The 15,986-nt window shown below is 37.3% G+C and overlaps 1 protein-coding gene across 7 annotated transcripts in view; it reads right to left on the reverse strand.

Moving 5' to 3' along the window:
* The window catches only part of TBL1XR1 (TBL1X/Y related 1), a 173,460-nt gene that overhangs the window by 71,710 nt on the left and 85,764 nt on the right, over positions 1–15,986 (reverse strand). For 6 of the 7 annotated variants that reach the window (XM_019024155.4, XM_063704393.1, XM_055381798.2 and 3 more), the window contains one exon: positions 6,102–6,177. The exons of the other annotated variant lie outside the window; for it this stretch is intronic. Coding sequence is in view for 1 of the 6 variants with exons in the window: in XM_019024147.4 (XP_018879692.1) it covers positions 6,102–6,177 (76 nt within the window). In the remaining 5 variants the exon portion in view is untranslated. The remainder of the gene's footprint in view (positions 1–6,101; positions 6,178–15,986) is intronic. 7 annotated transcript variants of the gene reach the window in all.

Genomic DNA, 15,986 nt, shown 5'->3' on the forward strand with positions numbered 1-15,986 from the left:
AAGGAAAAGATGAACATTATACTACAGGAATCCAATTAATAAAATACAGAATGTAGAAAACTTCACAGGACAAATAAAAGGGAAAAAATAGGTAGAAGCATAACTATACACAGTAACCAAACATAATGTATAAGTTTTGTTGATTCTGTAAAAACATATTAGGAGCAGTTCAGAAAAATTGAAGCTAAGTAGATAGCTGGTAGTGTAAAGAAATTATTGTCAGCACCTCACACCCATTAGGATGGGCACTAGCAAACAAACAGCAAATGTTGTCCAGTGTGTAGAACCCTGTTGCACTATTGGCAGGAATGTAAAATAGTGCTGCTGCTCTGGAAAGAGCACAGAAGTTTTTCAAGGAAAAAAAAAAACCTAGAATTACCATATGATCCAGCAATCCCTCTTCTGAGATCCCAAAAAGAATTCCAGTTCTAAAAAGAGTTGAAATCAAGATGTCAAAGAGATTTGCACATCCATGTTCAAAGCAAGACTATTCATAACAGCCAAAAGGTGGAAGCAACCCAAATGTCTACCAACAGATGAATGGATAAAGAATATGTGGTATGACTTCTATTCAACATAGTACTTACTGGAATTCCTAGCCAGAGCAATCAGACAAGAAAAGACATCAAGGGCATCCAAATCGGTAAAGAGGAAGGCAAACTGTTGCTGTTTGCTGATAATATAATTGTATACCTAGAAAACCCTAAAAACTCCTCCAAAAAGTTCCTAGAAGTGATAAATGAATTCAGCGAAGTTTCCAGATACAAAATTAATTTACAAAAATCTAACTCTTCTATACATCAACAGCAACCAAGTGGAGAATCAAATCAAGAACTCAACCCCTTTTACAGCTATTGTAGTAGCTGCAAAAATAAAACAAAATACTTAGGAATATACCTAACCAAGGAGATGAGAGACCTCTACAAGGAAAATTACAAAACACTGCTGAAAGAAATCATAGATGACACAAACAAATGGAAACACATCCCGTGTTCATGGATGGGTAGAATCAATATTGTGAAAATGACCATACTGCCAAAAGCAATCTACAAATTCAGTGCAATTCCCATCAAAATACTACATCATTCTTCACAGAAGTACAAAAAACAGTCCTAAATTCCTATGGTATCAAAGAAGAGCCCACATAGCCAAAGCAAGACTAAGCCAAAAGAACCAATCTAGAGTCATCACATTACCCGATCTCAAACTATACTATAAGGCCATAGTCACCAAAACAGCATGGTACTGGTATAGGCCAATGGAACAGAACAGAGAACCCAGAAATAAAGCCAAATATTTACAGCCAACTGATCTTCGACAAAGCTAACAAAAACATAAAGTGGGGATAGAACACCCTATTCAACAAATGGTGCTGGGAGAATTGGCAAGCCACATGTAGAAGAAGGAAACTGTATCCTCATCTCTCACCTTATACAAAAATCAACTCAAGATGGATCAAAGAGTTAAATCTAACACCTGAAACCATAAAAATTCCAGAAGATAACATTGGGAAAACCCTTCTAGACACTAGCTTGGGCAACGACTTCATGACCAAGAACCCCAAAGCAAATGCAACAAAAACAAAGATAAATTAAGATGGGACTTAATTATTAACTAAAAACTTCTGCATAGCAAAAGGAACAATCAGCAGAGTAAACAGACAACCCACAGAGTGAGAGAAAATCTCCACTATCTATACATCCAACAAAGGACTAATATTCAGAATCTACAAGGAACTCAAACAAAGCAGCAAGAAAAAAACAAATAATCCTATAAAAAAGTGGGCTAAGGACATGAATAGACAATTCTCAAAAGAAGATATACAAATGACCAACAAACACGAAAAAAATACTCAGTATCACTAAAAATATGAGAAATGCAAATCAAAACCACAATGTGATGCCACCTTACTCCTGCAAGAATGGCTGTAATCAAAAAATGAAAAAATAATAGATGTTGGTGTGGATGTGGTAAAAAGGGAACACTTACACTGCTGGTGGGAATGTAAACTAGTACAACCACTATGGAAATCAATGTGGAGATTCCTTAAAGAACTAACAGTAGAACTACCATTTGATCCAGTAACCCCACTACTGGCTATCTACCCAGAGAAAAAGAAGTCATTATATGAAACAGATCCTTGTACACGCATGTTTATAGCAGCACAATTTGCAACTGCAAAACTATGGAACCAGCCCATCAGTCAACAAGTGGATAAAGAAATTGTGGTATGTGTATATACACCATGGAATACTATTCAGTCACAAAAAGGAATGGAATAATGGCATTCATAGCAACCTGGATGGAATGAGAGACCATTATTCTAAGTGAAGTAACTCAGGAATGGAAAACCATAACGTTGCATGTTCTCACTCATAAGTGAGAGCGAAGCTATGAGGAGGATGCAATGGCATAAGAATATACAATGGACCTTGTGGACTAGGGGGAAAGGGTGGGGGATGGAGAGGGATGAAAGACTACACACTGGGTACAGTGTACACTGCACAGGTGATGAGTGCACCAAAATCTCAGAAATCACCACTAAAAAACTTATCCATGTAACCAACCACCACCTATTCCCCCAAAAACCGATTGAAATAAAAAAAGAATAAAAAAATAAAGAAAATGTGGTATATACATACAATGGAATCTCATTCTGCCTTAAAAAAAACAAGGAAATAATGTCACAGGCTACAATACAGATGAATCATCACGAGATTATGTTAAAAAGCAGCCAATCTCAAAAAGACAAATACTATATGGTGCTACCTATATGAGGTATCCAGCAAACTCAGAAACAGAAATAAAAGGTTGTTGCCAGAGGACGGGCTAGGGGGAGAGGGGGGTGTTGGGAACTTGCAGGGGGGTAGGAGAGGGCGGGTGCTGTTTAATGGGTATATAGTTTTGGTTTTGTAGTGGGCCCAGATCATGCCACTGCACTTCAGCCTGGGCAACAGGGTAGAATGTCTCAAAAAATAATAAATAAAAAGTCAAAATAATAATATACACCTGCTGGCCAATGGGTCCTACTAATGCAATATGAGATAATTACAAAAAAGTATTTATGAAACATTTTATACAGGAAAGCAGCTATAAATCATGATTTAAGGTGCAATTAGATATTTTTTTTTTGAGATGGTGTCTCACTTGTCACCCAGACTGGAGTGCAGTGGCTTACTGCAACCTCTGCCTCCCAGGTTCAAGGGATTCTCTTGCCTCAGCCTCCCAAGTAGCTGAGATTACAGGTGTGCGCCACCACGCCTGGCTAATTTTTGTATTTTTAGTAGAGATGGGGTTTCACCATGTTGGCCAGGCTGGTCTCGAATTCCTGATCTCTCAAGTGATCCGCCTGCCTCGGCCTCCCCAAAGTGCTGGGATTATAGGCATGAGGCACTGCACCCTGCCGTAAAGTGCAATTAGATTTAAAATTACTTGTGTCTAGGTAAAAGAAGAGTGAAGGCAAAAAAGGATGTTATGAATCCCTCATATTATTTTAACAAGAACAATGTTCAGTAAGGGAAAGAAAAATGTTTGAGGAGATGGATATCCCACTTATCCTAACTTGATCATTTTATATTTATACAAGTACCAAAATATCACATGTACCCTAAAATAAGTACAACTACTATATATCAACTTTTTAAATTTTAAGAGAAAAAAACACTGTTGAGGGTAGGTAGGGAGGTGGTAGAGGTAACTGTATATAATCCCAGTAAGCACTCTGGCATTTTCAGAGAAAATAAATATGACATACTACACAGCACAGGTTCAACCCAGATTATTATTGCATTTCTGAGGGTCATGGGAAAACCATACCATTTTGAACCAATACCTACAAATTTACTAGCACATCTGTGCAAATATATAGAAATGGCTTCAGTGTCCTTAGCTAGACTGTAAGCAAGTTTGCTGTAATCTTGGTCTCCTTCATCTCTAACACACACTAACATACATACATACATACACACACACACACACTTAAATTTCTGTGATCATGACATTAAAATGATTTCAGAGATTTTCAACAAAACTGACAAACATGTTTGGGATGATCTAATTTAAAATATAGTCTATGAGCGGTTATAAAAACAGTCTATATGAGTAACACATAAAAATTTTTCACTTAAGGATAGGCATTTGTAAGAGATAGGTAGCTTCATGACACCTGTATCTCAGATACCCAACTGGTTTGACTGCCAAGGGAGACGTGCCACAAATACTAAGGATCCGACAACAAAGAAGAGTAACAGGTTTCAAATGTGAACTTCATTTGAACAAAAACTTCATGTGAACAAAAAGCCAACAGCAGACACTCCAAATACCAAAGTTGATTTACCATGGATCTGTTTCTTTCATGAGAAACTCTAGTGCTCCCTGGGAAACAGCAGATCTAGTGGTTAATGAGTTGCCAGAGCAATCTAAAGACCCCAGCAAGTGCTTTATAAATTAACAAAAACCATGTCATCCTTTGTGCTAGGTAAAGCTTGGCTTGGGGGGTGGGGACATCTTATTTTCTTCAACATCTCCTATCAACCCCTGAGAGAGAAAAGAGAAAGGAGAGAGGAGGAGAGGAAAGCGAAGAGGGTGAGCAGGATGCAGAGGAGGAGAACAGGAAAAGGAAGAGGTCAACCTTTTTACCCCAATAGGAATTCAGAAGAGTTTAAACAGAGAAAATCCTCCTATCAACATACTGAAAAAAATCCATCTCTAATAGGAATTATTTCTGGAAATTTTCACAAATATCTTAACCACTTATTCTGGTTCTTAACTTTTAATAGTTTTTCTTTCAGACTTGATACATCATTTCCCACCAAATTCTATAAACCTCAATCAGTTTCTATGCCTCCCTAATTTAGTAAAAATAAAATTGTTGGTAATGAACTACAGAAAATATTTATAAATGTAAGCTGTTATTATTTGATTCTTAAAAAAAGTAAAAATTCATTTATCTTCTACTTATTTATCCCTAAAATACACAACAATATTATTTCGGTAAGAAATTTTTTTTAAGAGAGAATCACTCTGACTTCCAGTTAACAATGATAAGCACTTGACATACAGCTAGAATAAACCTTAGAAATTAAGTCCAATTCCATCACCTAAGTTTTATAAGAGTACTGCCAAAAGTCAAAGATTCATAGTATATTCAGGAAATAAAGCAAATGCCAGCTCCCACAGAGTCCAGTAGTCTTTCTGCTATATCACATGATTGCCATTTATATTCTACAGTGAAAGGCTTCTTAAAAATCTTTTTAAGTAGATAAGAATGACTCTCCTTAAAATGATTAATTATAACAGGTAGAATCCTAGCCATTTAAATGCACATAACTAAAAAATATTAGGATAAATGCAATACACAAAAACAATCTATTTCAGTGAAATTATGGACAAAAACAGAAGAGCAAAATGCCACTGTTGCATTTTTAACAAGAAAATACCATTCACAAAATATAGTTCATTTGACAAAACACAAGACCATCACGATACAACAATATTTTTCATCCTGATGACCGTAGCTAAGACGTTTTTAAAACTACAGAACACAGAAATCCTCAGCTGGACGCGATGGCTCACACCTGTAATCCCAGCACTTTGGGAAGCTCAGGTGGGCGGATCACCTGCGATCAGGGGTTCGAGACCAGCCTGGCCAACATGGTGAAATCCTGTCTCTTACTAAAAATACAAAAAATTAGCTGGGCGTGGTGGCACATGCCTGTAATCCCAGCTACCTGGGTGGCTGAGGCAGGACAATCGCTTTAACCTGGGAGGCGGAGGAGGTTGCAGTGAGCGGAGATCACGCCATTGCACTCCAGCCTGGCCGACAAGAACGAAACTCCGTCTCAAAAAAACATAAAAAGAAAAGAAAAGAAAATAGAAATTTTCAAAAGTAGCAATTTTTCCTTTACAAAATATTCATAAGTTATTTTTAAATACTTTAAACTACATATATTTAAAAAGAATAAAAAATTTAAAAAAAAACACTTACTTAGCTTGGGAACACATGTATTTTGTCAAATTGTGAGAAACTTTCAAAATTCTCAAAAGATTCTAAAAACAAGAGAATAAGAAACACTCTGACATTGGGAGTTGGAAAGTCTTACCATTGGCAGTGCATTGATGTGGGGATGTGCAACTGAATATCCGGTCACCGCCAATCACAAGTTGCTGTTGTTGATGCTGAGGAAAAGGAAAGTAAAGTATTCAATGTGCCCTAAAACAAATTCAGTTTAAAAGATTTTCCATACCAAATGTTACATGTTTGAAATATTCTTTAAGGTCCCCACCAGTGAATTTCTTTCTCCCCCAAGTAATTGTTATCATAAACAACAGCAGCAACTTTTGAGTGCTTAATACTTGGCAAGTCTTTAGAACGTTCATAAGAGGTTGGCACAGTGAACAAAATGAGACTCAAAGAGATTCATCTGCACACAAGTGGTCTCACCACCAGTCAACTCAACTCATGTAAATATTATTGCATTACGGTCCAATTAGTATGTTCATAATCTATAATCATGGGCCACCAAGAATGGCATAAACTTGCATTCTATATTCTGTTTAATAATAAAGAGAAATACATCACTGGTTTAGAAACAATTTCAATCAAAACTTATTAACTCTGTTCTCTTTAGACTTTAAACTTTATAGGGCTTATCCAGTTTTCTCAATTGCTAAGTCAGGGCACATTATATTCCACAAACCCTTTGTGTAAATATAAAAGTTAAACTTTGCAGCCAGGCGCGGTGGCTCACGCCTGTAATCCCAGCACTTTGGGAGGCCGAAGCAGGCGGATCACCTGAGGTCAGGAATTCGAGACCAGCCTGGCCAACATGGAGACACCCTGTCTCTACTAAAAATACAAAAATCAGCTGGGCGTGGTGGCGGGCACCTGTAATCCCAGCTACTTGGGAGGCTGAGGCAACAGAATCCCTTGAACCCAGGAGGCAGAGGTTGCAGTGAGCCGAGACCGCACCACTGCACTCCAGCCTGGGGGACAACAGCGAGACTTTGTCTCAACAACAACAAAAAAGTTATACTTCACATACCACGTCAGAGGAGACTCTTAGTTGGAACACTGACCAGTACAGTTTCCACCATGGAGTACACTTTTCTAAAGAGTAAAATCAAGCTGACACCACAGAAAGGAGTTTACTACGATATATGGGAGGTTTAGCTCCTACACCAATTAGGTGAAGTAAGAAGATAACTAAGTAAATGATGATTATGCCACATACACTATCCCACCAATCCCTGGTGCTTCAAAACAGGGTGTGGGCGTGAGCCCCCAAGGTTTGTTGCCTAGAGGCACTTATGAGCTACTTGGTAGGTCCTTTCTAGCACAGACTGAGGAAATGTTCTTTACACATCATGACTAGATACCACTAGGCTCTGTTTACCTCAAGGTCATTTGTTATGAATGTCGATTATTTCAGTATAAAGTTTTTGTCACTTTTTGAGCTAAAGTTATATAGGGCTACTTGTTATCTAAAAATCAACGGAGCACTTCTGTCACAAAACTTTTTGGCATACATGCATTCAATTTATTTATAAATAATTAACATGTACTACTAAATAATGTGTATTTTAAAACACATACAAGAAGTCAGGCACAGAGACTCATGCCTGTAATCCCAGCACTTCGGGAAGCCGAGGCGGGCCGCTTGAGCTCAGGAGTTCGAGACCAGCCTGGGCAGCATGGTGAAATCCCATCACTACCAAATATACAAAAAATCAGCCAGGCATGGTGGCACATGGCTGTGGTCCTAGCTACTCGGGAGCCTGGGGCACGAGGGTCACTTGAGCCTGGGAGGCAGAGGTTGCAGTGAGCTGAGATGGCCATGCTACTGCATTTCCAGTCTGTGTGATAGAGACTCTGTCTCAAACAAACAAGAAAAACTCCCAACATAAGTAAAAGATAGATAAATTATTTATTTACAGTGCTATAATATTTTTGTTCATAACATTCTACATCCTTAATGTCTTAATGATAGTTTTACATCATTAACTAGTATCTAAAGGTACAACTTAATTGTAGAGCAAAGCTCATCAACACCAACAATGAACAATGTACTTTTTTTTTTTTGAGACGGAGTCTCACTCTGTCACCCAGGCTGAAGTGCCATGGCACAATCTCAGCTCACTGCAACCTCCACCTCCTGAGTTCAAGTGGTTCTCCTGGTCTCAGCCTCCTGAGTAGCTGGCACTACAGGTACAAGCCACCACGCCTGGCCAATTTTGGTATTTTTAGTAGAGACAGGGTTTCACCATGTTGGCCAGACTGGTCTCGAACTCCTGACCTCAAGTGATCCACACGTCTCCGCCTCCCAAAGCGCTGGGATTACAGGGGTGAGCCACTGCGCTGGGCCAAATAATCTACATTTCAAACATCTTTCTTGATAATCGCTAATTTTTTTCAGACATCTATAAAATGATTAGATAATAGCAAGTGAAGAGTTCATTCTTGTAGTTTAAGTATTGGCTCTGCCATTTTCTTTTTTTTTCTTTGGTTTTTTTTTTTTGAGACGGAGTCTCGCTGTTGCCCAGGTTGGAGTGCAATGGCGCGACCTCAGCTCACCACAACCTCCGCCTCCCAGGCTCAAGTGATTCTCCTGCCTCAGCCTCCCGGGTAACTGGGACTACAGGCACGCGCCACTACACCTGGCTAATTCTGTATTTTTTAGTAGAGACGGGGGTCTCTCCATGTTGGTCAGGCTGGTCCCGAACTCCCAACCTCGGGTGATCCGCCCGCCTCAGCCTCCCAAACTGCTGGGATTACAGGCGTGAGCCACCATGCCCAGCCATGACAATCGCTATTTTTTTCAGACATTTGTTAAATGATTAGATCATAGCAAGTGAAGAGTTCACTCTTGTAGTTTAAGTACTGGCTCTGCCATTGGCTTGTTTCTTAACTATTTTGGTTTTAGATGCAATTTTTTTTTTTTTTGCAAGATTAAGTCATGAGCCTGTTTTGGTGAGGCTTGGTTAAAACTGGGTAATAAAATCTACAAATCTATGTAATTAAACACAAGTGAATACATGCTGTGTTTTAATTGTGTCCCTCAAATTTCATGTGTTGGAGACTTAATCCCCAAATTCATATGTTGATGGCATTTGGAGGTGGGGCCTTTGAGAGGAATTAGTATTAAGATAAAGTCATCAGGGTGTAGCCCCCATGATGGGACTGGCTGCTTTATAAGAAGAGCAAAAGGGACCTGAGCTGACTCGCTCTTGCCTTCTTGCCATGTGATGCCCTCCAACATGTTATAAAGCAGTAAGAAGGCCCTTCCCACAGGCGGCGCCTCAAGCCTGGACTTTCTAGCCTCTGGAACTATAAGAAATCAATTTATTTTCTTCATAAATTACCCAGTCTATGGTATTCTGTTATAACAACAGAAAATGGACTAAGACAAATAAACTTACAATACTAAGCTGAAATAATAGCAATTCCAGGAAACAGAACGAATGAATGAATGTATCACTGGTGCTTTGTGGAACCTCCACTTTTTCCTCCAAATAGCATTATGTACAATATGTTCTACATGACTCTCTTATACTAGAACCAAATGAGGGTACAAATTTGAACCCCTGTATTAACCATTAGAATTTTTTTTTACTTTGAAATGAACATAAATAAATGAACATAGAAACTGACTAATAAGATATGGTACACATATAACACACAAACTTACATACATCTACCTTTATAGAATGCTAAATCAGATCATTCTTCCAGTTTCTTTTTCTAACTTTTCGGTCATCAGTGAGTCTCTCATCACCCTCATAGATGTATCTAATCTCAGTTTTCACTAATTACCTTTTCTCTACCTTTGTCTTCATTCATTCATTTAACTTTTCCTATTAATACTACAAGTCCTTAAGGAGAAAGACCACAATAGTGATTTAATAGTTGATGACATGGTTAAAAAGTATTTGATTCTAGGATTTGAAGGGTGAATAAATATGTGAAAAATGGTATACCAACTGCACCTGCAAATTAATCTGGAAAATTTCTAGAAACATACGCAGGGCCATATTTTTTTTATTTCTTAGATGTTTTCCTAGTCAACTCATTTACCTATGTCCTAGCCATCATGCAATGCATTTATAAAGCACACCACGTAATTAAAATAAATATCTGAATTTTAAAAGATATAGTGATATACTTTACAAAGGAATTACAAAACTTAAGGTGCATTTAAGATAGTCTGACAATGTATATTGAAACTATTGAAACTATTTGTATTAAAGGAATTCAAGTCCAAAACATGTGTGTCCCGTCTATCTGCATTTCTACTTTTACTCAACATTCTCTACTCTCACCACAGCAGATCACTGTGTGCAGTGTTATCTGCACTCTTTGGCTGCCCTGACATTCCTCATTCCTCACCAGAAATGTCCTTCTGACTATGGTTCTGCTCACAGATCTTCCTATCCCTCCTCCAAAGATCAGGCCAAATCAGCTTCCTCCATTAATTATCCACCCCACCATCCAGAGAGAGAAATGAGCCCCAGCTTAACGTATCTCCCTTTCCACAACCGCATAGTGCCTTATTCTTCTATCATGCCTCTCTGATCAAATTTCTAGAGACCCAGGACTGATTTAATCATCTTGCTGTTCCCTAACAGAACTAAGAATAATGCCTTGAACATACATGATTCTTAAGATATATATGCTGATAAAATGTTACAGTGTCTAGATATAGAGAAATAGATATAAACATATTTGAAAATAAAATGCAGTAGAGGCTGAATTACTGAACAAATAAATCACACTGGGAAGGAAAAACTCACCAGTGGATTGTTATTTTGAAAATGCTTGAGAGAACCTGGTTATATACCAGTAATTTTAACACCACTTCCAGAAGGTGACCAATAAAGGTGGATCTTCCATCATTAACAAAAAACTCAAGAAGTACATGATCAATCGCATTATTAGTGTAAAAACTATCACCTCCTTTGTGTACTACATAAACTAAATATATTTACTTCTTGTAATAAAATAAATGGCTGTAAGGTTTGTGTTTTGTCTCCAAACAAAAAGCTTTGCTTCCAAAAATGTATTTCAGAGCATTTTATCTAAAGTAAATGAAGTATTAATTTTAGATAAGGCTTACAGCATAGAAAGACACTGTTGACTCAGCAGACATCTTCTAAGATCTGCCACCTACACACAATTAGGAAGTTTTTTTAACATGGAAAAATTCTAGAGAAAAGCAAATGATATAGTTTGACTGTTCTTCAAAAATACTACATTGCAGTCTCTAGAAGTAAATTTATTTAATTTATAGATAACTTTGAAAAGTTAATGGACATTATGGGCCCTTTTCCTAGACAAAGGTACAAACACAATAAAAACTTATTATTTAAGGTAGCAATACACTCTAATCTAGAACCTAGTGGTCAGTAACAAGTTCAAGGAAGTATATCTGGTATCCTTAAAAAATAAAATTATTTTGTTTTAATGTACAGAATTTGGGAAAGTCACCCCATGAATTAAGAGAAAAATATAATCCCAGCACTTTGGAAGGCCAAGGCAGGGAGATCACTTGAGGTCAGAAGGTTAAGACCAGCCTGGCAAACATGGAGAAACCTCATCTCTAATGAAAATACAAAAATTAGCCAGGTATGCTGGCAGACGCCTGTAATCCCAGCTACTCGGGAGGCTGACGCAGGAGAATCACTTAAACCCAGGAGGCAAAGGTTGCAGTGAGCTGAGATCACACCATTGCAATCCAGCCTGGGTGACAGAGCGAGACTCGGTCTCCAAAAAAAAAAAAAAAAAGAGAGAGAGAGAGAGAAATATATAAGAATTCTACCAGAATTGACCCTGCTTAGAAAGATTTTTATTAAATTATTATTAAATTAACTCCCAGGAAAAGTCACAGAAAAAGTTCAAATTAAATTGCTTAGCACATGATTGAAAGCACAATTAAGAAAGAAACAAAAACAGTATTACCTCCTAATGGAACAATTAAATATATACATATTTGTAAATCAGAGTTTCAACTGAATCTTCTTAATCCGTTTTACAAAAAGGAATGTTAGTATGTTATCTCCAACAACATACTACGCATACGTCAAAGCCTCTAAGCATTATATCCTCCACTGTCCTCACCCGATCCTCATTTCCCACGGAATTACACATACAGATAATATTCTAGACAGCCAGAAGGTAAGGCAGGTGAAAAGCAGAAGGAGCTATAACAGCAGGGATATCTTAAGTGACCCTGAGATCAGACTCACTGTCAGATCACGCACAGCTTTGCAATTACTGCCTATGTTTTCATTTCCCACTGTTACTTAAGCGATTAGGGGAAAAATGATTCAAAAGTTATCTGACACCAGTTTTTAAAAGTAAGCTATTCTCAAGACCACATACTCACATAAAGAGAAAACAACTTAAACATGCACTGGTGTCTAATCACCTAATTACTACCTTAGTTGAATTAGTTTCACTGGTTAACATCACATGTCATTGAATTTTATGTTAAGATTATACAAAAATAAACTATTGTGCAAGAATAAAACAAAAAACTCTCAAGTATTTCTAAATTTGTCTGTCACAGGGTAAGCAATGCAATTAAAGACAACAGCACAAACTCTCTTACAATGACCCACAGAGTTCTTAAAATTAAAGGTTGGTTTGAACAGTTTCTAATGCTAACATAAGTCAAGTGTATTACTTAGGCACTAACACCTACGCATCAAAAGCTTCTGGTTCACAAACCTTCAGTGATAGGGATTTTGAACATGAGAGAAAGCTTACACTCCAAATTTACGGATACTTGAAAACTAATATAAAAATGTATCTATGATTTTAAGTTATTTTTTCTTTAAAGTGAGTAGAGCATTAATGTGTAACTATAACTAATTGTTTTCCCCAAAATGTTATTAAATTAATGGTGTAACTTACAGTGCCTTTGAAATACCACAGATATGACACTGTTTTCTTGTTTACATAAAGTTTGATAGCGGCTAAACCCTTTGTTAAAAAAGCAGTTTGGAAGAAAGAAACAAGTGTGGGGGGCCGAAGGAGGGGTGGACCAGTAGAAACAGCAACGAAGATCTAAGAAATAATATGAAGGGGGGATATCAAGCTTTGTTGCCTAAGACCACACAGGTGGGTACACTGGCACTTAAGTTAGAAAAGAAAATTGACATTCCTACATCTTACTAGATTTCTCACTCTTCCTAAGGTTTGAATATCTGATTCAAGGTATTAAGAATTTGAATAGCTAATTAGGCTACAACACACAAATCATTCAGTTGAACACATTTCCAATAGAAATGAGAATGGCTCTGCCAAGAAGACTGTCTTTGATTAGCTCTGTCCTACAGAAATGCCCCAGATTAGAACCTAACTATGACGTGGTGAGCCCCTCACTCAGATGTAATTGGTCTAGGGTAGGATCTACATCACTTGCATTTAAAATCCTCCCCACCCACCCCGTGTCAGTGTGTGGGTGTGTGTGTGCATGTGTGTGATTCCAATGGGGATTGAGAACCACTGGGTGGGGGTGGGAGGGGAGGGGACAGGATGGAGAATTTTACTAGTCAGGTCTAATTATTAACCTAAGGCAGGAGAGTCGCTTCTTTCAAATACTAAATTGCAAAGTGAGAGGTGTTCAGAACTAGAGGGAGAAATATGTTAATACTACGTCTGACTAAATTAAGTGGTTTATTAATCTAATTTTAAGATTAATGATGACAAACAAAAGATAAACTCAATCTGTCTCCCAAAAATTAACAGAAAAGTAAGGACAATGATAATGAAGACACCATAAACAGAAAGGGGCCTAGAAAGACTACAAAACGTAATAACAAAAAAAAAGAAGAAAATGCATAAAAACACATAAAGCCCAAATGAGCCTCAGCTATGTGTGACAAAATTTTAAGTAGTAGGCAGAAGTTATAGAAAGGTATTTTTTTCCTATTCAATTATAAAGGGAAACCATCGCACACATCAATGACAATGTTCAAACAAAACCTGGATATGTGATTCATCAAGGAAGTTCTAGTGGGCACTTAGGCAAATGAGCTGAAGTTTGTTCTATGTGCGCCCCATCCCTTTCTAACTTAGCACTCAAGTGTATTATCAGTGCCAGCACTAGCTTCTGCAGTACTTTTGTGCAAATTAGACTCTAGCAAAATAAATTACAAAAAGGAAGCCACGTGGTATCGGAGGTTAAGAGCCTGGAATTGCGGAGCCACACAGGTGGGTTTGGACTCCCTGGCTCTGACTCTTAGTAACTAGATAACCTCTCTCAGTGCCTTGGCTTTTTCATCCGTAAAATAAGTTAGAAGAGTGGAATAAAAAGTGCTAATCAGTGACTAGCATAGGAATAAGACATAATGCATATTAAATAACAGAAATAAATTGTTATAAAGGAAGCTCCTTCCTCTGTGAAGACAGTCCGCTAACAGGGAAACAGCTTGGCCTGGATTTCAGTGCCCACTTTTTCCCTTGGCTGTGTACCTCTGTGCAGGACACAAACTGCCCATTCAGATTCTGCCGTCCTGTGTGCTATTAAGACTATTGAGTCCAGGTACATTATGTCTTTTAGTGAATTAACACAACAGCATTACTACTAAAAAAAAAAAATTATCATTTATAAAACTTTTTAATTACAACAAATTTGGAGTATGCCCAAACACAGTAGTCATCCTGACTAGCATAACCTCACAGTGATAACGAACACCTTCTCAATGAAGCAGTTCTTCAAACACTCTTCACAACTAAACAGCTTCAGTTTTTACTTTGTAATAGAATGCAATAGGCCTCTTTAAAAAAAAAAAATTAAGAATATGTCAGCAGATAATTACTAAACTGAAAACTGTCATTCTGAAGTGCTTTGGACACACAAAAAATATATACACTTACATTAAACTAGATATTAGGTTCAGAATTCTGAAATGTTATGTTTCTATTTATCCACTACTGATGAACTCAAAGAGTCGCTCTTATCTGTCCTTACTGAAAACATTTCCTTACAGATTCACGTGAAAAAAGGTTTTAAAATTGGTTTCTCTAATTTCATATTTTGAAAGTTGGCATAATCTAGACAGTATCAGCAAATGCTTTTCCTTCAGCAAATTAAAACAAATATTTCATTTAACTACCACATTCCAATCAAAATAGCTGCCAGAAATACATTCCTTTATGAAATCAAGGTTGTATGGGTTTTTTTTCAGTGGAATATTCTTAATTCTGGAGAATGCCAAGTTCTCATCCGGTGTTGGTTTGCCAAAATGCTTTCAATTTAACTTGTTCACCAAACTTAAAATGATACATTCGAACCAGCAAACACAAGCTGTGTTATCTGCCTGACCCATTCAAGGAGCCACTTCTGGTTCACACACACATAGATACACCATCCGGGGATCATGAAAGGAAACTACCTTTCTTAAGATCTCATATATTATATATATTTCAATACAGAAAACTCCTGTCTGTGCCCAGCACCCAAGTTACGATAATAAAACACCAACTGAGATTATCTGAATACAACTACTCCATCTTACTTCTCAGTCATTGGCACGCAATGGTCTAAGGCAAACTATGGCCAGTTAGTAGATATTTTTTTATTTTGCAGGCCATTTGGTCTCTGTCACTACTACTCAACTCTGCTACTATAGAGCAAAGTAGCCACAGACAATACATTAAAAAATGAATGGGCATTACTCTTTCTAATAAAACTTTATTCAAAAAAAAAAAAGATAACACACCAGATATGGTCCACAGGTCATAGTTTGTTGACTCTGAAGCAATTCCCAGAACCATCCAAATTTCTACAGATCCAGGATAAAGCAAAGAAGCTTTTAGGTTAAATGAGGTAAACATTTTTTTTAATCAAATAAATTAACAGACCAAGCAAAAACACTTACTATTTAAACACTGCCTACTAAAAATATATAACCATTCTATGAAAAGGAAATTTTCTAAGGAATTCAAACACAGTATCTTATGTGGCCCTATATATAATAATGAA

The sequence above is a fragment of the Gorilla gorilla genome, chromosome 2 (assembly GCF_029281585.2).
Source record: "Gorilla gorilla gorilla isolate KB3781 chromosome 2, NHGRI_mGorGor1-v2.1_pri, whole genome shotgun sequence".
NCBI classification, from domain to species: domain Eukaryota; kingdom Metazoa; phylum Chordata; class Mammalia; order Primates; family Hominidae; genus Gorilla; species Gorilla gorilla.